The sequence below is a fragment of the Diabrotica virgifera genome, chromosome 3 (assembly GCF_917563875.1).
Source record: "Diabrotica virgifera virgifera chromosome 3, PGI_DIABVI_V3a".
NCBI classification, from domain to species: domain Eukaryota; kingdom Metazoa; phylum Arthropoda; class Insecta; order Coleoptera; family Chrysomelidae; genus Diabrotica; species Diabrotica virgifera.
In genome coordinates this window covers 9,971,070-9,996,753 of record NC_065445.1, presented here as the reverse complement: position 1 = coordinate 9,996,753, position 25,684 = coordinate 9,971,070, and the positions used below count along the sequence as shown (strand labels likewise).

The window sequence follows — 25,684 nt, the reverse complement described above, 5'->3', positions numbered from 1 at the left end:
AAAACTCAAAAATATATGTTCCGGAGCAAAAAACGTGATCTTTTGTATCTGTTTAAAAAAATTGTTTAAACAATTTCTGCCCAAAAATTCCGCCCGGCACCCTTCAGATTTGTTTAAAGGGGACATTTTTGAATAGGAATCCACAAAGAAACCGAATCAGAAATTTTTCCAGACGGGAGCGGTCTCACCACATGGACTAGTATGACTTTTTAAAATAGCGACAAATCAGATGTAGCAAATTCTTGTTTTATTCATATAATGGTTTAATACAAGGCAAAAGGTAGTTGGTATTTTTGTGTTTAGTTTTTCCTAATAGGTAAGTACTGTAGTTTTGGTCGACGGTAGCCATAAACCTGTAGATTTAATAGGTTTTTTGCAAAATAATAATTCATCGTTTCCTAGCATGATGTTGAATCTACAGCTAGCCAAATTGGCCATTAAACTGCTCTACTTGGTTTGGTCGTTAGCTAATCTAATCCAGTGTTCTTCTAGTGTCTTTATAGCGTTGTTTTAACATGTTGGAGATATTTTGTCTCTTTTGTCTGCGGTTAACGTTATAGGTTCTGGACACTTCATTTCTTCTTCTTCGGATTTTTTCCAGCCGTTTTCGTCCATATAGCACTTTATGCTTCTAGTTACCTGTACCTGTAGATACTACAATTAGCTTGTACTACCTTAGCTTGTACTATTACCTGTACTATACAACAAGTAAATAAAAATATTATAAAATATAAATTTGTTTTAAATTCGTATTTAAATTTGGATTGTGAGATTTTTTCTCTACGCGAGACTGCTAGGTCTGGATCCCGCGTATGAAAAAAAAGTTGATTAATAGCAAGCTGAAAATTTGTTAATAGGTTAAGGGTGTCTAGTCGGATAAACTTTGATATATGGGAACACTGAAACAGGGGCAGTTTTAATTGTGGAACAGATTAAAAATTTGGAACGGTCAGACCACGAATACGGCACATTTATTTTGTCCGACAGAATAGACTTAAACTCTCCAATCAGAGATTAAACTCTCATGCAAAAATCAGACTGCTATTTGTCACCTGTCATAATTCCTGTCATTTGAAATATTCTACATGTTCCACTCATTAAAACGCCCATTTGGTGATAAATAGCAGTCTGATTTTTGCATGAGAGTTTAATCTCTGTTCGGAGAGTTTAAGTCTATTCTGTCGGACAAAATAAATGTGCCGTATTCGTGGTCTGACCGTTCCAAATTTTTAATCTGTTCCACAATTAAAACTGCCCCTGTTTCAGTGTTCCCATATATCAAAGTTTATCCGACTAGACACCCTTAACCTATTAACAAATTTTCAGCTTGCTATTAATCAACTTTTTTTTCATACGCGGGATCCAGACCTATGCTTCCATGACAGAAGTGAGTGCGGCTGCTCCCGGGTTAATGTTGTCATTAGGATACTTCCGCTCCATATGGTGCTTCGTGTTGTTCCATATCACTCCATGTAGTGCTCTCTTGGCCTGTTTTTCCCGTTATTTTCATTTCTATATCTTTCATACAAATACCACCTCGGCTTATCATTGATGCTAAATACTTAAAAGTCTTAGAACAATACAAAAGTATTCGGTCTTACACACGTTTATCTTGAGTGCAGATAGCTCATATTCTTCCTTTAATTTTCCTAATATATATGGGTATATTCCATCTTCTCACTTGTGCAAAAATGTCTTGTTCATCTTCGAAAAGTAGTGAGTGTAATATATTCGCTTGTACTGGTATAACCATTGTTCCACATTTTTGTATACCATCTATTCAAATCTGATCTCTGTATGTTTTAAAAACTGTAGGTGATAAGTTTGAGGCTTTTTGTTGCTATGATGGTTTTTGTTATTTCATCGACTTTTTGCACCTATGTTTCTTTATACACTACTTATCATATATACTCAACCATTTCTCGTTAACATGCATTCTTACATTGCTTATTGTTTCCCACAGTACTTTCCTGGGCACACTGTCTTCAAATCTATAAAAAATATGTTTCTCTTTAAAAGACTAAAGACTAAGTTTTTCAACCTAATAAAAATATTTGTAAAATAAAATATTTTTAAAAGATGTTTAATTGAAAAACTTATTGGCCTATTTTCCTGGTGACACCTCCAAGGCTTCTACAATATGCAAGCCAGATGGATGCTGCAGTGAAGACAAAAGGGAAGGAATTCTACACTATGCAATTCACAACCCCTGTCTGCAGCTTGGTAAAGTTCCAACGGAAAATGGACCTAGTTACTCTATAGGAGTAATACTAATATAAAATAAAAATGTATACCATTTTTATTCAGTTGAAATGCTAAGCCAAAACCGTCTTAATTTTTACTTAGATTAGAGAGTGCAGCCAGCACTCTTATCGACGATTTCACCTCTTGTTAGAGGCTCTTCAGAGAATGCATAGGCTGTTTTCTCTAGTCCATGTAAAAAAATTTTTTCTTCTTTTTTTTTTCTTCCTTTTTTTCTTCCGCTACGCACCTACTACCTTACGTCAGTTGCAATGGGGGCTAATATGTCGAAAAAATTTTTCATGGACTAGAGAAAGTATCCTATGCATTCTCTAAAGAGCCTGTAACAAGAGGTGAAATCGTCGATAAGAGTGCTGGCTGCACTCTCTAATCTAATTAAAAATTAAGACTGTTTTGGCTTCGCATTGAAACTGAATAAAAATGGTATATATTTTTATTTTATTTTTCTCTTTGTTTTTTTTTTTCTATTATTTATGTCATGAATACTTCATGATGATTATAATATCTAGACATGATCTGACTTTTCGGAATCCGGCTTGTTATGGCATATGTGTTGTTCTATTTTTTTTCTTTGATACCTGTGAAAAAATTCTTGCTGTTGAAGGCACTGACACCTCTGTAGTTATTTAGTGACCTTTTGTCACCTTTTTTTTTAAATGGAGGACATTTATGATAGATTTCACTCATCTGTTTGGATTTATTGAAGAACACTCGTATAAACGATACTATCCTTGCAACCCCATATTACAGCAATTTCATTTATGTTCATTGGTCCTGGTGCTTGTTTTTTTTTTCTTTCTTTGTGCTTTAGTTATATCTTCCTCTGTGAATTCTGCTTCCTCCGATATTACTGTTACAGGATCTTGTGAGATATATCCCGGTCTATTCCCTGCAATAATTTTGTGCAATGCTTTGTCCAATCCTTTAATGTAATTATCTGTATGATATTCTGATAATGACATGATACTTAACTACCTTCATTAATAGTGTCGTTATATGAGAGATATGAGAGAATATAAGACCCGTGTTTTGAGACCAGCTTTCAATTGTATCTAAGACAGTTTATAATATATGTGATCCCAGAGTTACATTGTTTGTTTTTAGATAAAGGACTTAAATCATCTACATCTAGGCTAGTAAATACAAGTTTACATAATACAATGTTGTTCTGAAGCTATTTCCTTGTGGCATTTTTATGATTAACTATTTATATGGGAAATAAGCCACAATTAAATTGAAAAAATTATTTTATTAACGTTTCGACGCCCAAATCGGGTGTCGTTGTCAAAATACAAAACACTACTAATATAAACAAAATTGTTGTTGCTAAGTAAAAAAATTCTTCTAATAATTTATTTAATCTGACTCATTTATATTGGCAATTCAGATGTATATTATACATTTTAAAGTAGTAGAAGACTTTTAAATGATATCGCCAATATTTATGAGTTGCGTTCCTGGGACGACTTTACTAAAAGATAGTTCATTCGATTACATGAAATCAATCCCAACTCAAGAATATCCGTCACAAAAAAATCATAGCATGTGATCTGTCTTTAAAAAGACAACCAAATGCAACGATGACAGCAAAATTCTCGCGTTAGAGATTCCATAGTAAATCACGAGGGAGAACCAGGAAAAAACCTCGTGATACTATCCCGACATAGTAAGTATTTGGTCTTACATTTAATTTACTTTCAAGAATTAAATTTTTGAAATTAATTATATATATAAAATATATTAAATAAAAATTATATAAAATAAATTAAAAATTCAAAAATCAAATTAAAATAAAATTTAATTTACTTTCAAAAAAAAATGTCGAAACGTTAATAAAATAATTTTTTCAATTTAATTGTGGCTTATTTCCCATATAAATAGTTAATCATACATAATACAAGCTTTATTTGGTCTGCAATACTATTTATTGCAATTAGAAAGAATGGACTAAGCGTAGATCCTTGTGGAATGCCATTTTGAAGTAGTAATATGGAAGGAATAAGTCCATTATTGGATCTAGCTCGAAAAGTTCGTGTTGTTAGAAATTTTTAAACATTCCTTGAACATTCCACAGTTATTGTGTGTCTATCCGTACGAAATCCACTTTGTCTGATGCTTATTAGGTTATTGTTTTCGAGATGCCATTAATACGACAATTAAGGATTTTTTCTAAAAGTTTACAGGTACAGCACGTGAGTGATATAGGACGACAGGAATTTGGATCGTCTTTTGGTTTATGATACACACACCGGCACAAAATTCCGCTACCCAAAATTTATGATTAGTCCAGAAAGCCACTGCGCATCCGCTGGGAAAAATATTCCGATTCGTATTTTTTGCACAATCTTAACAACTTTTAACAAATTTGCATGTTGCCAGGACCAAAAGTGGGTCAAAAATTTTTTAAACGTTTTTTTTTTGTTTTTTTTTTTCCTAAAATTATTTTTTTGCATGGAACAAAGTTTTTTTAGGTTTTTTTGATCATTCCAAACAGAAAAGGTCTTTGGTGACTTTTCTCTAAAGTTGTTAGTTTTTGACATATAAGCGATTAAAAATTGAAAAATTGCGAAATCGGCCATTTTTAACCTTCAAAAACTATGTGAAAAACTGAAAATTTGAATGTTGCCAAGGTAGGTAGATATTCTTTAAACATCGATTGATGAAATCCCGAAGGGTTTTTTGCAATACAATATTCAAAACTCCTTTGTTTTTTAATTTCTAATCACGCATGCGCGACTCTATTTTCCACCGTTGCTTGTGTATACAGTATAGTGCAAATGAAAGGAATAAATTCGTTACTTCGTAAACCGGCGACTTTAAGGAAAAAACCCGAAACAGGTCGATTTTTATTTTTAAGTTATGATATTGTGGCATATATGGTATACTAGTGACGTCATCCGTCTGGGCGTGATGACGTAATCGATGATTTTTTTAAATAAGAATAGGGGTCATGTGATAGCTCATTTGAAAGATTCTTCAATTCTCTATTCAGTAATGTAAATATTTACGTAATTATTTATACAGGGTGTCCAAAAAATTTTATTAAATTAAATTATTTGACACAAAAAGAAGTAGAAGGACACCCTGTATAAATAATTATATAAATGTTTATATTACTGAACAGAGAATTGAAGAACCTTTCAAATGAGCTAGCAGACGACCCCTATTCTCATTTAAAAAAATCATCGATTACGTCATCACGCCCAGATGGATGACGTCACTAGTATACCATATATGCCACAATATCATAACTTAATAATAAAAATCGACCTGTTTCGGGATTTTTCCTTAAGTCGCCGGTTTACGAAATAACGAATTTATTCCTTTCAGTTGCACCATACTGTCGGTGGAAAATAGTGTCGCGCACGCTTGATTAGCAATTAAAAAACAAAAGAGTTTTGAATATTGTATTCCAAAAAATTCTTCGGGATTTCATCAATTGATGTTTAAAGAATATCTACCTACCTTGGCAACATTCAAATTTTCAGTATTTCACATAGTTTTTGAGGGTTAAAATGGTCAATTTCGCAATTTTTCAATTTTTAATCGCTTATATGTCAAAAACTATCAACTTTAGAGAAATGTCACTAAAGATCTTTTCTGTTTGGAATGATCCAAAAAACCTAAAAAAAATTTGTTCCATGCAAAAAAAATAATTTTAGAAAAAAAAAACAAAAAAAAAACGTTTAAAAAATTTTTGACCTACTTTTGTTCCTGGCAACATGCAAATTTGTTAGAAGGGGTCCTTTTTGAGTAAGATTGTGCAAAAAATCCGAATCGGAATATTTTTCCTAGCGGATGCGCAGTGGCTTTCTGGACTAGATAAAGTTTGACAATTTATAACTTTATTATTTGTATTCTGATTTTCAAGATTCTTGCACAAGTTTATAGGTTGATGTATTTATATAATTTGCTATTATTCCGGTAACAAAAAAATTTGCTTACATGGCATTATACGGGGGTGAATGGAAGTGTCGTATTTTCTCCTAACTTTCAAAAATTCTGTGGAAAAATTGAAGAGCTGATTCTGTGGCATAGTCCTGTCATATTATCCCGGAGGCATCACTGTTGTTTGAATTATCCGAATATCTCTATTCTTGTAAGAGCTGTACAATTTTTTGTAAATAAAAACACTGATTGACTCATAAACATAAGTATCTTAAATAAAGGTTGGATTGATAAGATTAGAATATCCCGCATGCAGTCCAGATCTCAATCCTATTGAAAATTTATGGGATAAATTAAAAATAGATATTCGCTGTCATCCTAGGCCTCCAGAAAATTTGATACAGTTATGGCCCAGGTAGAGGAATATCGGACTTTGCTATTCCCCAGGCAAGAATACCACATCTTTATTCGATGCCAAACATATTGCGAGCAATTTTTGTTGCGAGAGGTTGACATACCCGCTACTAAATTGTTTTGTTTTGTTGCTAATTTTTTTTGTGTTGTTAATTTTAGTGCATTTGATATATCTAATTAAATAAACCTTCAAATCAGTGTTTTTATTTACAGCTTTTACAAGAAAAGAGATATTCTTTACTTACTTACTTAATCCAGAACTCGTCTACCTTTCGGTGTGAGTTATTACGGAGTTAGGTTCTCCGTCGTTTTCTTCCACATTTCCTTCCATTTCCTTCTATCCATGGCCAATGCTTTTGTTTCCTCCCATTTTATTCCTCTTTTGTCGGCCGCTTCCCTCACTTCTTCTGTCCACGTCTTTATTGGTCTTCCTCTCTTCTTTCTTCCCATATCTCTCGCTTCATATATCTGTCTTACTATTCTTTTCTTCTCCTCTTCTCAGTACATGTCCGAGCCATCTAAGTTGTCCTTGTTCGATTGTTGTTGTAACTGGGTGTATTTTCAGATTTTCTCTAAAGGTTTAATTTCTAATTTTATCTTTCCTTGTTTTTCCCTCTATTGTTCTCAAAAATCTCATTTCTGTGCTTATTAGTCTATTCTTTTGCCTTTTTGTTAATGCCCAAGATTCACAGGCATAGGTTAGAGCGGGTTTCACAATCTTTTTTACTATTTCCGTTTTTATATCCTTAGGTATTTCTTTCTTTTTTAAAAAGTCACTCTTAATAATATTGTACAGCTTGCCAGTCTTTGCAATTCTTTCATTTATCTCATCTTCTAATTTTACATCCCCGCTTATGATTACCCCCAAATACTTATATCTGTCTACCTGTTCAAGTTGCTTGCCGTCTATTTCTATATTATGTTTTCCTTTTTGTCTTCCAATTATCATTGTTTTTGATTTTTCTCTGTTTATTTTCATGTTTCTGATTTTTAGCTTTTCGTAATTGTTTTTTGGACTCCCCAATGATCACCATAGGTCGTCTGCGTAGCATAGTTCTGTTATTTGTATCATTCTCAACTTCCAATATTCTACATTATATTTTCTCCATTTGTGTTTGCATTCTTTTATTACGTCATCTAGTACTAGGTTAAAGAGTAGTGGTCTCAGGACACAACCCTGTTTTAATCCAATGTTGCTGTCGAACATTTTTGATTTTTTATTTCTTGTCCTTACATAGCTTTTTGTTTTTTCGTATAGACTCTGGATGCATCTTATTAGATCTTGTTCAATTTTTCTCTTCCCTAGTATTTTCCAAATACCTTCTCTTTTAATTCTGTCGAAAGCTTTTTCCATATCCATGAAACATGCATGTATTTCTTTTTCTGTTTTAAGAGCTTTTTCTGCTATTTGTCTCATTATGAAAATCTGATCGTTCGTCCCTCTTTCTTTTCTGAAACCACTCTGGCTCTCCTCAAAGGTGTTTTCTAGTTTTTCTCGAGAAAAACAAACTAGAGACATTCGAATAATTCAAAAAACAAAATCTTAGGGATACCGCCAGGATAATATAAAATGAGTATGAAACAAAATCAGTCCTCCAATTTTTCCACAGAATTTTTTAAAGTTTGAAAAAAATACAACGCTTTTATTCACCCCCGTATAATGCCACCTAAGCAAATATTTTTTGTTGCCGGAATAATAACAAAAGACATCAATACATGTTCCTACAAACTGATGCAAGAATTTTGAAAATCGGAGTACAAATAATAAAGTTATAAATTGTCAAATTTAATCAAAAATTTTGGGTGGCGGAATTTTATGCCGGTGAGTGTATTTAAGGATTGGAATTATATTAGCCTGCGACCATAGATAGTCATGGTGAATAAAAATATTGTTATACATAGATAGCTATATCAATTAACATTTTTTAGAAATTGTTTACGATTTTCTCATTTTTGTATTAAATTATTGATTTTGCTGTCAAAATAGACTCTGATGAAAATTGATCTTGTATTTGGATACTGATCAGAACAACAACATCATAACAACAACAATTTTGGCCTAAGATCAATCTTATATCATTTTCAAGTCTATTATATAATTTTCACAAGAATCGTTGAACTAATGCAAATGTTATAGTTCATAATTCTTGAATTAATAGACGAGGGCATTTAGCACAAAATAAATAAATTTTTAAATACAGCACCTAGAGACTTGCAGTTTTTTGCATTATGTTCAGGATGACGTCAGGAAAAAAGTCTACTATTCCAAAATGGGTGGAAATGCATAATTGCACTTTAAAGTGCATAAAATGCATCCAAAATTGCATAAATATAACAAAATTTATTACTGGAGGGTTTTTGGGGTCACTGAACACGATTACGCCATCAGAACTGACCTCCGGATCATCTGGTGCCCAAAGTCAGTGCAAGAGACGTCATCTACTGGAGTTTCGATGGGTTTCGGCATTAAATAGATGCAAACGGATTACGCATGGGTTTTAGGGGCTCACTAAGTACTAATATGCCATCAGATTTGACCTCCGGAGTACCTGGTGCCCAGGGTCGCTACTGAGGCACGTCATCTTCTGAAGTTCCGAGGGATTTCGGCACTAAATTGATGCAACTGGACTATTCGGGGTTGAGGTGGTTAAACACGAATATGCCATCAGAACAGACCTCTGGATCACCTGGTGTCCAAGGTCACTGCAAGAGACTTCATCTTCTGGACTTTCGAGGGATTTCGGTATTAAATTTTTGCAAACGGATTACTCGGGGGTTTTTGAGGTCGCCAAACACAAATATGCCATCAGAATAGACCACCGGATGACCTGGTGCCCAAGGTCACTGCAAGCGACGTTATCTTCTCGAGTTTCGAGTGCTTTCGGTATTAAATTGATGCAAACGGATTACTTACGGGTTTTTGGGGTCGCTAAACACGAATATGCCATCAGAATTGAATTCCGGAGTACCTGGTGCCCAGGGTTGCTACTAGGACACGTCATCTTCTGACGTTTCGAGGGTTTTCGGCATTTAATTGATGCAAATGGATTACTGGAGGGTTTTTGGGGTCGCTAAATACGAATTTGCCATTAAAACCGACACCCTGTGCACCTGGTGCGCAAGGTCACTGCAAGAGACGTCATTTTCTGAAGTTTTGAGGGATTTCAGCATTAAATTGATGAAAATGGGTTACTCGGGGGTTCTTAAAGTCGTTAAACATTAACATGTGATCAAAACAGACCATCGTACCACCTAATGACCGAAGTCACTGCAAGGGGCGCCATCCTCTGGGCGAAACCGAAAGCTACTGAATGCCCTCGAAACTTCAGAAGATGACGTCCCTTGTAGTGACCTTGGGCACCAGGTGATCCGGTGTTCTATTCTGATGGCATATTCGTGTTTAACGACTCAAAAACCACCAAGTAATCCATTTTCATCAATTTAATGCCGAAATCTCTCAAACTCCAGCAGAGGACGCTCCTTGCTTGGGCTCCAGGTGCACAGGGAGTCGGTTTTGATCGCATATTCGTGTTTAGTGACCTCAAAAACCCGTAACCAATTCGTTTGCATCAATTTGATACCGAAAGCCCTCGAAACTCCAGAAGATGGCGTGCCTTAGTAGCGACCCTGGGTACCAGGTACTCCGGATGTCAATTCTGGTGGCATATTCGTATTTAGCGACCCCCAAAACCCGTGAGAAATCCGTTTGCATCGATTTAATGCCGAAAACCATCGAAAATCCAGAAGATGACGTTTCTTGCCGTGACTTTGGGCACCAGGTGATCCGGAGGTTAGGTCTGATGGCGAAATCGTTTTCAGTGACCCCAAAAACCCACCAAATAATGGTTTTGTTCCTTAGTATACTGATTTTGACTTTATTTTTATATTTATGCAATTTTGGATGCATTTTATGCACTTTACAGTGCAATTATGCATTTCCACCCATTTTTGAATAGTAGACTTTTTTCCTGATGTCATCCTGAACATAATGCAAAAAACTGCAAGTCTCTAGGTGCTGTATTTAAAAATTTATTTATTCGGGTGTTTTTAGTGCCAAAAGCCCTGGTCGATAATGTAAATGTTATAGTTCATGAAGAATAAACCAAACTAGGGTTATTGAGTTCATGTCCTCACCGTGTACAGACCATAAACATGACTTCCAATAACAACTGGTATTATAGTCCGATATATTTGTTTATAATAATAACAAAACACTAACTACACTTTTACTAATTGCCGTGTGATTAACGTCGACCTTCATGCTCGGTTATCTTGTCTGAATGCTTTGTTTGGCAGTAAATTACAAAAAAAAACAACCAATCACCAAACAGTGATTTTTCTTTGTAGTCTATAAAATATATAAAACGTTGAGGCCGAACATAAACGGATGTACAAAGTTTGGCCATGAAAATTGGAGGTAACATGATTGCGGACTTTTTAACGCTGTCTTTGTCATAGTCCACAGTACGTCGTCCTTTTTGGAAGATGATTACAAAAGTCTTAAAAATGGTTTTAACTGATTCGTTTGAGCGAGTCTACAACTTTCTGAAAAATTTCAGACTTCATGTTGGACGCGTTTCCGCGTCCTGCCACATTAACATATTTACGTTGTCGGACTACGAAACGCGGCTGTAAATTTGTCGGACAACAGATCGACAATCGTTATTAATTAAATTTAAGTACTTTAAATTGAAAATGTAGAAACAAACTAAGTTCTCAATCCAGTAGTACAGAAAACGACAATAAATATCCTTCTCATACCACTAGATTGACAGATGGAAACTCTCTGGTTACTACCTCCGCGACTTTCAAAAATTATAAGTCATACGGGTGCCGAGACGAACATTAAGATGAGAGAATTTTAAATAATTCACGTCCCATCTGCTCAGCGTGGTAAAATTCCAAAAAGAAACTTTCCTAAGTACTCCACAAAAGAGTAAATGAATTAAAAATGTATAAACATTTTCAATTTCTTTGCAACCTGAGAATGCAGCAGCATTATACTCTAGTTAAATCGGAGAGTGCAGGAAGAGTCTATACCGGTTTCGGGGCTTTTTTGTCCCTCATCAGTAGTCCCATATCCTCTTCTCTACAATTCAACCAGGTATCTCGATTTGTGCCTTCCCAGATTGCAAAGAAAGAAATGTATTTACAGAAAGAAAATGTTTATACATTTTTGAAAATTAAGAGTTTTGTAATAATAAAATCCTAGAGTCCGACACCCGCAATAGTGCAGCCGATATGTAAAACAATTGTTCGTTTAATGATAGAAATATATAATTTGGACCACATATACTACACATATAAAGGTTCAAATTTAAATAGGTGGCCATCTCAGATTTTGCCTTTTATAAAAATGGTGGGCATTCAAAATGGCGACTATACATATGTGACTAATAGCACGATAACTTTTGAACGAGACTTCAGATTTCAACCAAATTTAGTATATAGGTTCATTTTTTTATGTATAAGATCGAGGTCTTGAACCGGAAGAATCGGTTTACCAGAAGTTGTGTTTGTACTGTTTTTTTATGTAAAAATATGTTGTTTCTTTTTTAATTCTTTCGCCCTGTATATATAAATGTTTCAAAAAGGTAATACCGCCATTGAAAAGAGTGTAAAAATATTTTTTAGGAAATATTTTGAACTTTTTAGTTATTTTAATTACCATTTAATAAATGCATAACGTATGTTCACATGTACCTATGGGCGGCAGATTCATTTTGAATGCCCGCCATTTTTGTAAAAGACAAAATCTGAGATGGCCTCATATCTAAATTTGAATCTTTGTATGTGTAGCATGTGTGGTCCAAATTATATGGTTCTACCATTAAATGCACAATAATTCTTATATTATTATTTGCACCAATCTGCCGCAGATAGGTACCTACATGTGAAGATACGTTATGCATTTATTAAATGGTAATTAATATAACTAAAGAGTTCAATATATTTCCTTTAAAATATTTTATGCTCTTTTCAATGCCGGTATTACCTTTTTGAAAAATTAATATATACAGGGTGAAAACTCGATCTTGTACATAAAAAAACAAACCAATTTACCAAATTTGGTTGAAATTGGACTTTTCGTTCAAAAGTTATCGCGCTATTAGTCACATATGTATAATCGCCATTTTGAATGGTCTTTTTTGTAAAAGGCAAAATCTGAGATGCCTCATATGTAAATTTGAACCTTTGTATGTGTAGTATATGAGGTCCAAATTATATGCTTCTACCATTAAATGCACAATAATTCTTATAATATTTGCACGAATCTGCCGCATATAGGTACAGGTGAAGATAAGTTATGCATTTGTTACATGCTAATTAACATAAATAAAAAGTTCAAAATATCTCCTAAAAAATATTTTTACGCTCTTTTCAATGCCGGTAATACCTTTTTGAAAAATTAATATATACAGGGTGAAAGAATTGAAAAAATAAACAACATATTTTTACATAAAAAATCAGGAAAACACAACTTCTGGTAAATTGATTCTTCGGGTTCAGGAGCTCGATCTTGTACATCAAAAAAAGGACTCATATACCAGATTTGGTTGAAATCGGACTTTTCGTTCAACAGTTATCGCGCTATTAATCACATATGTATAGTTCCGATTTGAATGCCCGCCATTTTTGTAAAAGGCAAAATCTGAGATGGACTCGTATCTAATTTTGAACCTTTATATGTGTAGTACAGTAGGAAAAATGAAAGAATACCCATGAAAGAACATATAAAACACGCTGTATTTTCCTGTCACTGTGTCACACAAAAAATTGGCCAGCGCAAGTACATGTAATAATTATTGTTACATGTACTTGTACTGGACAATTTTCTTTGTGACACGGTGACAAGAAAATACAGAGTGTTCTATATGTTCGTTCGTGGGTATTCTTTCATTTTTCCGACTGTATATGTGGTTCAAATTATATGCTTCTATCATTAAATGCACAATTCTTATATTTGCACGAATCTGCCGCACTACAAGATGTCACTCTAGCGCGGAAGATTTGTTGTTACAAAACTCTTATGCCCGGTTGCACCAACAGACCTTAAGCTTAAGTCGAGAATATCATAAGAATTAATATAATATAATTATAATAATATATTACAATAAAAATACCATAATATAATAATAGATATAATTGATAATAAGGTAAGAATCTAAAATGATGGTGCAACGTAAGTGATACTCAAGGAGTCCTTATCTATAAGTAGAGCTTAGCTAAGCTGGAGCTTAAGATCTGTTAATGCAACCAGGCATTAATTTTCAATTTAAAGTACTTTATGTTTAATTAATAAAGATGTCGATCTCTTGTCCGACAAATTTACAGCCGCGTTTCGTTAGTCTGACAACGTAAATATGTAAACGATGCAGGACGCGGAATCGCGTCCAATCTGCACTCTAAAATTTTTCAGAAAGTGATACACCCGGTCAAACGAAGCAGTTAAGACTATTTTTAAGACTTTTGTAATCATCTTCCAAAAAGGACGATGTACTGTGGACTACCAGTGGCAAAATTCACAAAAAAAATGTTTTTAAAGATGTTATTAGTAAAGATTATTTAATATTGAATTTTTGATCAGTTTTTGTTTCGAAACTCTATTAGCCTAGTACCTGGTAGGTCCATGACTTTTCATGGACCTTTCAATGGTCCATGACCATTCCCCTACATGCCTTCTTCTTCGTTACTTTCATACTTTTGTAACATACAATTTGTAACGAGTATTTTTAAATCATCTTCTACATCCATCTTCCACCATGTTCTGGGTCGTACATCAAGTGTATACATTCTCCTAATGTACTAGACAGTAGCATTTTCGGTAGTCTACCCTCTGGCATCCTCTGTGTGTGTCCTAGCCATCTTAGTAGTTTGGTTATTATTACTCGTAGTATACTGGGCTCCCCCTATAACTATCCCAGGTCTTCATTTGTCATTCTAATCCAAACGCCATTCTCCATTTTTCCTCCAAATATATTCCTTAGTAGTTTTCGTTCCCATAACTGCATAATTTCATGTTTTTTATTTAATTTCCAATTCTCTGATGCATAAGTTACTATATGCCTAATAACCGTTGTATATATTTTTAATTTGGCATCTCTTGATATGCATGTATTTCTTATTTAATGTAGAAATACACTTGTTCGCCTTCATTGATTAGTATATTTTGGATTTCTTCTTCTATATTTGGATTCCTTCTTATAATGAATTGTTCCTAGATATTCGAACCTCTAAACTTGCTCAAATTTATAGGCAGATACATATTATTATCTGTTATTACTCTTAGATACTGTCTTTTTACATATTCTTGGTCTATGCATTCCATGTATTTTATTGTTATATTATTAATATATAGAGTCTGATTCATACTCTTTATAATATACAGTTCATAGTTCATTTTCTATTTATAATGATTTCTTGCAGCAGGTTTTCCAGAAGGACACTAAAGAAATTAGATGAAAGTGAGTCGCCTTGTCTTCATTTACTAGATAATTGTCTCATACTCAGTTATTTACTTTTACCTGGTTTTTTGTTGTTCATATTGTTACCTAATTATTGTCTGCATGATATTCCTCAATTTTAACTTCCATTCTTGCATTGCCAATATTTTGTATGCGACGTTTAGCAATGCTATGCCTCCGTAAAATTCAGCTAAATAATATATACAATATTAGTTTTTAATATATTATACGTTTTTTGTTGCAGCATGTCCCACCCTTCATTGGAGTCACCGCAAAAAAAGGAAACAACATTTAAGGGTACTTTTGATTTAGAAGAACCATCACAGGAGTTGTTGCAATGGGCCAAAGAAAACATAAATGAGGATCCAGATACAAGGGATCTGTTGATCTCTGAACTGAAGGATATGATATACGGTAGCTATTCACTTCTACTCTTCTTCTTTAATTTGTTCACTTGACTTTCTCTTTCTTTATCTTTAATTTATGTTCCTTCTATATTTGTAAAAAACAAATATTTTTTAAGGGTTGCAACTTTTTAACGGCTGATAAATTGTCTAATGAATAATACATTGTACGTGCACCAAAAGTTCATTTTAAGCTTCTCAAAACATTTTTCTTATTTTTCTTTGGACATGAAGGGGTAGTTCTTAAAGATTTTGAGGGTGAAAAAGTAATTGAACTTTATTATTTATAATACATTTACGCAACTTTAACTAACAATATATGAACATGGCTTAAGTTTGTTTTTATAGCAATTCCAATGAAGCAACGAGTTAAAAAATGCGATGAATACAGGTTAATTAGTCTAAGTCTAATGGGATACCCATTGAAAATTTTCTTCGCATTATTCATGGAAGAATAAAAAGTTTTTGCGAAAGAGACCTAGATGAAACCCAGTTTGAATTTAGGAATGTGCTGGGTAATCGTGAGGCACTTTTTGGATTTGCTTTCATTTATTACGAAAAGGCTTTTGATAAAGTACGTCAATAGAACTCTTTTAAACATATTTAGCCCGAGCAGGGAACACAAAATTTTACGAAAACCTCCAAAAAAATAAAGAAAGGATGAAAATATTGGAATAATTTGTTGACATTGTCTATTATTATATAAGAAAAAGTTTACAATTCTACATCCCCTCCATTTTACAAAAATTGGGAAATACGGGGTGAAAAATATTTTCTCGGGAGTAAAAAAATATACGTTCAAAATAGGCTCGGAATTGGATAAAATGACTAATTCTAAACAACTTTTGTTCTATAGAGTTTTTTCACTAAGTCAATACTTTTCGAGTTATTTGCGAGTGAATAATATGTTCATTATATACATATGTACACATGTTCATACACATGTTCACAACAAAAAAAAAACATGTTTTTGAACGGTTTTTCGCAGATAACTCAAAAAGTAAGTATTCTAGCGAAAAATATATTCTTAGTAAAAATATAGCTTACAGAAAAATGAAAAAAATGGTGTGCACGTGAGGTCTGCAAACCCAGTAGGAGCAGAGTTGTAGCTAATGAAAAGTAGGTTCTTCTTCGTCAAATTCCAAATCGAATATTTCAATGGGAAATAACCAAAAACAGAGCACTTTTCGGGGAAAATTCATTAAAACTTTTTTAAAAAGTGTTTAAAACCAGGTTTATTCTTGTTTAAAAAAAAACTTATAACATTAAAAATAAGTGAGTTACGCTCAAAATATTGTTGGTCCCTTTTATTTTTTGGTACAAAAATCGCAAAAATCACCCCATAATTAGCTTCCCAAATAAAATTAATCGCTACCGCTTCACAATTACTTTACTTATGTATTGTTTATATTATTTATAAGTTTCATTGGTTCAAAGTGCTCATTTTTGAAAAAAATTGCGTTCAAAATAAAACATTTTTTAAACGCTTTTCTTTACTTCAATCGTTTGCATCAAATCTTTAGACGTTAATTTGACTGACTTTTCTTCAATGCAAATGAATGAAAATTTACAGACATATGCATTCGCTGGAACAATACACGAATAGTCAATAAAAAAAATGTTTATGTTTAATAATTATTTAAATAAAAAACAAACGGTTTTAATGGAAAATGCTTAAATTCTCTTGTTTTTTACAATGTAGAAACTTGAAACTTTTACGGATTGTAGCTGATGATATGAACTATACATAATTTCACTTTTTACGTTAATTGTTTACGTTATGCTTCATAAATAAACAATAAAATTTCAAATTTTGAACGCTCATATATTTGTTTATATATAAATCGGCGTTTATTCGTGTCAAATTTCAATATGATACGAAACAAAACTTTAACCAAAACTCGAATTCAAAAAATTCGTGTTTTTATCGTAGTCTTAGATAAACCACTGGTAAAGACGTTTTGTGCTACAATTAATATTAGAATTCGTTTTGTCGTATTAATTAATTAAACGCTTTTCTTTAGTTCAATCGTTTGGGTCAAATCTTTGGACGTTAATTTGACTGCCTTTTCTTCAATGCAAATGACTAAAAATTTGCAGACATATGCATTCGCGGGAACAATACACGAATAGTCAATTCTCTTGTTTTTTACTATGAAGAAACTTGAAACTTTTACAGACTGTAGCTAATTATATGAACTATACATAATTTCACTTTTTACGTTAATTGTTTACGTTATACTTCATAAATGAACAATAAAGTTTCAAATTTTTTGCCGATTCCGACTACTTTTCATGTTTGTACATTATATGTTTTATACATATTTTAATAAACATGACGATATATTTTAATGTTTGAAAAGTGTAAGACTAAAAAGTAAAAAATAAAAAAATATCAAAAAAATATTTTTAAGAAACGCTTTTCTTTAGTTACGAGTGACTAAAATTAAACATATAAAAAAATCAACTAAAAAGCAAAAAATAAAAAAAAAATTGAAAAAATCTAACACATTCCTTAAAGGAAAGCGTGGTTGCGAAAAACGAATGTGTTAGATTTTTTCAATTTTTTTTATTTGTTCGTTTTTTAGCTGATTTTTTTATAATATGATTATTTTAGTCACTCGTAACTAAAGAAAAGCGTTTCTTAAAAATATTTTTATTATATTTTTTTATTTTTAATTTAAAAAAATGGAATTGTTCATGGAAATAACTTAAAAATTATTAGTAATACCAAAATCTTAAAGAGTAATAAAATGTACGTTTTGCTTTTCTGAATATTTTTGCTTTTTGTTTTCTTGTTAGACCAAAATTGGTTATGCTATGGCTGTTCAAAATTTGCCTAAACTCGTGATTATTTACTCGTTCAAGCCATTTTAACTACTAGTCCTGTCGCCAGGGGGGTACAACGGCCTCCTATATTCAGATGGACTTACCCAAGTTTTTTTATGTATTTTGACCCGTAGAACACGAATTTTTTGGGTAACAGTTGATCCGGATGTCGATAAGATTGTTATAAACAAAGAAGTTGAGGAATTACATAACAGCGATTTATTGCAAAACAAAATTTTTTTTGTATTTTTTCGGCCATTTTAACCAAAAAATGTTCCTACAAATTTTTTCGTAGAATGCATAGTTTTTGAGATAAACGCGGTTAAACTTTGAAAAAAAATCGAAAAATTGCAATTTTTGAACCCTAATAACTTTTCATTAAAAAATAAAATAGCAATTCTGCTTACCGCATTTGAAAGTTCAAGTAAAATTATATCGGTTTTAATTATTTGCATTGCTAAAAATTTATTATTTTATTGTTAAACAAAGCTATAAACACCTAGTGCTTGAGTGATATTTTCAATGATTTCTCATTTAAAATCGAACGAGTAGGTAGAGTAGGTACAAGTGCAAGCGAGGCGATTTCTACGTAGCATGCATCAAAACGCATGTATTAGGCACGGGAAACAATATGTGTTTATAGCTTTTTTTAACAATAAAAAAATAAATTTTTAGCAATGCAAATATTCAAAACCGATATAATTTGACTTAAACTTTCAAATGCGGTTAGCAGAATTGCTATTTTATTTTTTAATCAAAAGCTATTCGGGTTCAAAAATTGCAATTTTTCGATTTTTTGAAAATTCAACCGCGTTTATCTCGAAAACTATGCATTCTAGGAAAAAAGTTGTAGGAACATTTTTTGGTTAGAATGCCCCAAAAAATACAAAAAAATGTTTTGTTTTGCGAGAAATCGCTGTTACGTAATTCCTCAACTTCTTTGTTTATAATAATCTTATCGACATCCGGATCAACTGTTACCCAAAAAATTCGTATTCTACGGGCCAAAATACATAAAAAAAAATTGGGTAAGTCCATCTGAATAAAGGAGGCCGTTGTACCCCCTGGCGACAGGACTATACAGCTTTTTCAAAAATAAGCACTTTGAACCGATGAAACTTCCAGATCATATAAATAATATGTACATACGCAAAGTAACTTGTGAAGTGGTAATGATAAAATTTATTTGTGATGCTAATTAGGGGGTGATTTTCGCGATTTTTTTACCAAAAAATAAACGGGACCAACAATATTTTGAGCGTAACTCACTTACTTTTAATGTTACAAGTTTTTTAAAAAAACAAAAATAAACCTTTTTTTAAACACTTTATAAAAGTTGAAATAAATTTTCCCCGAAAAGTGCTCCGTTTTTGGGTTATTTCATATTGAAATATTCGATTTGGAATTTGATGAAGGAGAGCCTACTTTTCATTAGCTACAACTCTTCTTTTACTGGGTCTACAGACCTCAAGCATACACCATTTTTTCAGTTTTTTATAAGCTATATTTTTGCTAAGAATAATTTTTTCGCTGAAATATTTTTTGAGTTATCTCCGAAAAATCGTCCAAAAACATGTTTTGTCTGTTAAAAATGAACATATTCACTTGCAAATAACTCGAAAAGTATTGACTTAGGGAAAAAACTCTATAGAACAAAAATTGTTTAGAATTAGTCATTTTATCCAATTCCGGACTTATTTTGAATGTATATTTTTCACCTTCGAGAGGGGGGTATTTCCCTCCATTTTTAAAAAATGGCGGGGATATTGAATTGTAAACTTTTTCTTATATAGACAATTATATTTCTATATTTCTTATACAGACAATTTCATAGACAATTACAATTTCGTATATAATTTTATAGACAATTTCAACTACCTATTCCCAAATTTTCATCCTTCGTTTATTTTTTTGGGGTCAGATTGTTCTTTGATCTGGCTAATTAAGAAACAAAGGCATTGATGGTAGAGACTTACTCACGCATCATAGAAAACTCGTATTGGAAGCAGAAAGCTCGTATAAGTCGTTGGAAGATTAAAACTGACAACTGTTACATTTAAAGAGACGTCAGACACGCGATAATCTCCGCTGTTATTTATATTAATATATATAATCAGATATCATTTTCAAACTGGCTTTGCAAGATAAAGACTTTGGAGTGAAACTCAATGGTGAACTGGTCAAAAATATTAGATACGTTAACGACAGTGTTATTTTATGCGATAGTCTCCAAGGCCTTCAGGTTATTGGATTGCATAAACTCGACAAGAAGATGAATGTGTCTAATTTAATGCTTCTAAGACAAAATGTATGATATTTAGTCGCCTGTCGCCAACCTCACGACAATGCTTCCCTACAGATGGATCTACAAAGAGTGACTCCCAGAGAACCAACAGAGAGATATATTTATTTGCTTCATAGACTTCGAAAAAGCATTTGATAGAATAGGACACGACCTATTATTAAAATCCACAAGGAAAAGAAAAATTTTTCCTGTAGTTGGCTGTATACCATCAATCACAAAAATTGGAAAAAATCCTTTGTAAAAGGTATAAAATTTTTATTAAAAATCCCTTTAAGGGCTACATCACAACAAAACGTTTTCAATTTTATAAAAAATCATCATCAGTGTTAGACAGATTGGATGCCAGCTGAGCCACCAAAGAAATATTAGGGTAAAAACCCTTTAAATATTATATAGATGCATTAAAGGTACATACTTAAATAAAATGCCTTAGGATGGATACATAACAACAAGGATAATGCCCTTAGGTAAGGGTAAACTTCCCAACACGTGGGATGCAAATTGAGTTGTTTACATTACAATGACTTAATGGCAACTGAAAATGTTTGCAAGATGGCGGTATAGATCCGGGAAGGACTAAACTTAAAGAGGAATTAGGCAATTCTGAAAAACAAGAAGGAATAATAATTGTAAACGGTGAAGTCATCAATAATTGGCGATATGGACGACACAGTACTCCTAGCTTCTACTCAAGAATATTTGCAAACATTACTTGATAGTTTCGTTGAGAGTTCTAAAGAAGCAGGTCTGGATCTGAACATATGGAAAACCAAAATACTCGTAATAAGTAAACAACAGAATATACATAAAACCGTTGATATATAGGTAAATGATAGAATGATACCAAGCTTGAGCAAGCTGGTCAAATTGATTACCCTAGGATAGATCAGGCCAAAGCCGCTTTTAGAATGATGTCCAAGGTATTATATAACAGAGCCCTAAAATTGGCAATGAGGATCCGCCCACTTCGCTGCTACGTGTTCTCGTTCTTACCTTATGGTTTCGAGACTTGGACTGTGAATGAAATCGATCTAAATCGCCTTGAGGCTTTCGAAATGTGGTGCTATAGAAAAATTTTAAGAGTTTCTTGGTCGTAGAAGATTCGAAACTCCACAATACTAGAACATCTCAGCAAGACTACTGAGATTATAAAAAGCATCAACAAGAGAAAGCTGGAGTATTTTGGATATGCAATGAAAGGTCCCAAATATAGATTGCTACAAAATATGATGCAAGGGAAAATAGCAGGCAAACGCAGTCAAGGACGAAGAAGAACTTCATTGTTGAAGAACTTGCGAGATTGATATTGTGTTGATACAAGCATGGGATTTAGGGTGGCAGTTAATAAAATTAAGATAGCTATGATAGTAACCAACGGTCTGATAGGATCTGGTACATAAAGAAGAACATCCATTGATTAGAGTGCACTTTAAGAAAAGGAAAATGGTTGCAAAACTCACTTAGAATACAAATTTCATGAATTTATTTGCATAGTATTTTTTTATTGGAAAAAGTTGTATCTCCTCAAAATAGTGTTCCGTCAAGTTTCTGAATCATATACATGAATAATATATTTGACTAATATTAAAAATTTATCAATGAAAACAACAATCTCTGACCTTAACTATAAACAATGTTTCAGTTTTCAGATAATTTATATTCACGCACGTATGCACGTTCGCATGTCTAGCGTATTTTTATTCTTTGTTTCTTTTTTGTCCACAGAAAGAGGGGAATGCACTCCTACAAGGACCGATGACGAGTTCCTGCTGAGGTTTCTAAGAGCCCGTCATTTTATTCTTAAGAAAGCACACCGATTGGTAAGTAGTACAGTATCTGATTAAGTAATCTTAATACATTTGCCACTGGCAAGCGTTAAGAATGGATATTCTTTATTTAAATAAGCGATGCACAAGACCTAATATAATAATATTATAAAAAAGGCTTTCTGCAGAGATTTGCGTTTGTGATTTCTATTACCGTAGTCCAGGAACCGAAGCTTTTCACCTCGCAATTTTTACAGAATGGATCGATTTACTTGAAAATTTGAGAATAAGTAGTGGATAGTCCAAGGATCAAAATCTACATGATGCCGAAAGGCGCTTTTACCATGGGGGTGGTTGCCACCCCATCTCGGGGGTGGAAATTTTTTATTATATTTTGACCACAAAAGTTGATAAAAACATTAATTCTAAGCAAAAAATTTTCTACACATTTTTTTGATAAAATTAATAGTTTTCGATTTATTTCCTAGCTTTCTTATTTTTCATTAAAAGGGAAATCCCTATAGTTGGCCGTATACCATAGTGAAAAACTTACTGAAGAAGTAAAAGACTTTCAGTATAAAGATATAAATTTTACTAAAAAATTTATTTCAAAATTATCCAAATTGGATAAGTAAAAACATCACAACAAACGTTTTTGGTCGTATCAGACCATCATCAGTGTATACTCTAAGTCATTGTAGTTGAAACTGGCCACAGAAATTGGTCAAATGACCGTTAAATTACATATTTGTTCTTCTTCTTCAAGTGCCATCTTCGTTCCGAAGGTTGGCTATCATCAGGGCTATACGTATTTTCGAAACTGCTGACCGAAACAATTCGTTGTTGCTACAGCTATACCATTCCCGTATATTCTTTAGCCAGGAGTTTCGTCTTCTTCCTATGGATCTTTTTCCTGCTATCTTCCCCTGCATAATTATTCGAAGCAGTTCATATCTTTCGCCTCTTGTAATGTGTCCCAAGTATTGCAGTTTTCGTTTTTTGATCGTAAATATGACTTCCTTCTCTTTATTCATTCTTCTCAAGACCTCGACGTTTGTGACTCTCTCCGTCCATGATATTCTCAAGATTCTGCGATACATGCACAGTTCAAATGCCTCCAATTTTTTGATATCAATCTTTTTCAGCGTCCATGACTCCATTCCGTAGAACAGCACAGAAAGTACGTAACATCTCATCAGGCGAAATTTCATTTCAATGGAATGCAATTAACAAGGAAATGTATTCATCCCTGCCCGAACTTCACGTTGAGTGAAGGATTCTGTTCTTACCTGCTATAGGGTAAGAACAGAATAAGTGGGTCGCGGTGGAGGTGTAGGTCGGGGTCGATGTCGATATCCATGTAAAATAAACACATTGTAGTGAATGGGAGAGGACAGAGTAGGTAAGTCGCGGTGGAGCCATCCAGGAGGTTTACATCGATGCTTTTGAAAATAAAATGAGTTTGCTTTACATGGATGTCTACTGCGCGGCCTACAAGGATGCTTCCCTGTGATTGGTCCGTTCGAAGCCAAGTTGTCATTACCTGCGCTATCTGAGTTGATACTTTTTATATAATCCCTTTTTTGTATTCAGTTTATTTTTGAATTTCTAAAGTAATTAAATTCAGTAAATTTTTGAGAATGGAACTGGGATCTGATTATTTACAGCTGATATATCATCACTATCATCACTTGACTGACACAACATCGCAATAGCACAGTCTTTTTGTCATTCAAATTTCATTAAACTACTTCACTTGATAGTGGTTCTAGGTCGACTGACAGCGAAGGTGACCTCCTTGCAATGTGCTGTCGACATCGACCGCGACTTACTAGTAGCATCCACCGCGACCTACACCTCCACCTCGACCCACTTGTTCTGTTCTTACCCTTAGATAAGAGCTGAAGACTAAGCCACTTGAAAACTCTCTTAGAAAACATGTTGTATTTTTCTTAATTACCTATATTTAAACTAATAATTGTGTCCTATATTATTTTTTTTTTTAGTATGTAAACTACCACAACTTCATCCAAGAAGCTCCTGAATATTTCAAAAATGTCAACTTGCAAAAGTTAACAGAGATCAAGAAGACAAAAATGTTTAATTGTCCTTTAAGTAGGGATCAAAGTGGAAGGAGAATGTTGATATATAATATTGGTAAGTAAATGAATATACGAAAGTTAATACTTTGCTTTTTACAAAGTAATAGAACAATATATTTTTTTTTCTACGAGCGTGCAAAAATGTCTACTTTCGCGCAAGCGTTTTAGTTTAGAAAGTTTTACTTTTCCGCACGCGTGTTACTTTTCCGCACGCGTGTTAATTTAGATATGTTAATATTGCCTTTAAAATAATTATAATACATGCAATAAACTAATATTTATATATTATTTACTAATTTATTTCAAATATATCTTATTGTGTTCATGTTTTAATGAAATTAACGCGAGAATTAGATGAAATAAAATAATTTTGACATAATATTCGAAAGTCAAATCAGTAGACAATAACAGTTTTTTTAAATCGTCGTCATGCTAACCAATTATGCTGAAAGTTTGGTTTTGACAACCTTGTCAAAGAATTAATTTGTGTATGTATTTTCATATTAATTAAATTAATTGATTAAGATTTGGTCATTTTTTAAAGACTCGTAGAAAAAATATTGTTCCTAACGCTTGCAGAAAGTTTCTTTTCCGCACTCGACTGCTTGCCGAACTCCCGCTTGCGTCGTTCGGCAAACTGCAGTCGCGTGCGGAAAAGTATGACTTTCTATACTTGTTAGGAAAATAACTATTTCCACCTACCTCTACCGAAAGTATACTTTTCCGGAACTGATTGTAGGTAACAAAGTTGTACTTTTCCTCCCTAGGGAGGAAAAGTAAAAGTGGCGTCATGGTATTTCATTCATGAAATATAACTTATTGACGCCCTGTACAATATCTATTTTCTATTACGTACGTATCTATACATTTTAACGTTTATTTATATAACACCCTGTATTTTGCAGAATGGTAAAAAACAGTAAATTGTTATTTTGATTTAACAATGTTTACAATAATAATTCGACATATATTTGACAGTTGACAGTTATATTGTACCTATTTGTTAGTTTTAATTCTAATAAATTTTGTTGGTTAGTTACATAAATAAAGTAAAAATGAAAAAATGACTTGTTATTTGAGGAAGGTGGAAAAACCATATGTATAACATGGGAGTAAAGTGCCTTTTCCTCACTTGAATAATTAGTGCCCTCCGCTACGCGTCGGACAGTACACTTCATTCTCGGGAGGAAAAGTAGCACTTTCCTCCCTTGTTATACAAATAACTATTTCTTTCTGCAATCTACAGATA

General features: G+C 33.0%; 1 protein-coding gene across 3 annotated transcripts in view; it reads left to right on the top strand.

Annotated features, from left to right (window-relative positions):
- Positions 1–25,684, top strand: part of LOC114324370 (alpha-tocopherol transfer protein) — a 93,582-nt gene that overhangs the window by 34,933 nt on the left and 32,965 nt on the right. For 2 of the 3 annotated variants that reach the window (XM_028272196.2, XM_028272188.2), the window contains exons 2-4: positions 15,274–15,443; positions 22,293–22,387; positions 24,340–24,490. In XM_028272196.2, coding sequence (XP_028127997.1) covers positions 15,275–15,443; positions 22,293–22,387; positions 24,340–24,490 — 415 coding nt within the window. In that variant the 5' untranslated portion in view covers position 15,274. Of the gene's footprint in view, positions 1–226; positions 317–15,273; positions 15,444–22,292; positions 22,388–24,339; positions 24,491–25,684 lie in introns of those variants that run through there. The other variant, XM_028272204.2, reaches the window with a different exon arrangement.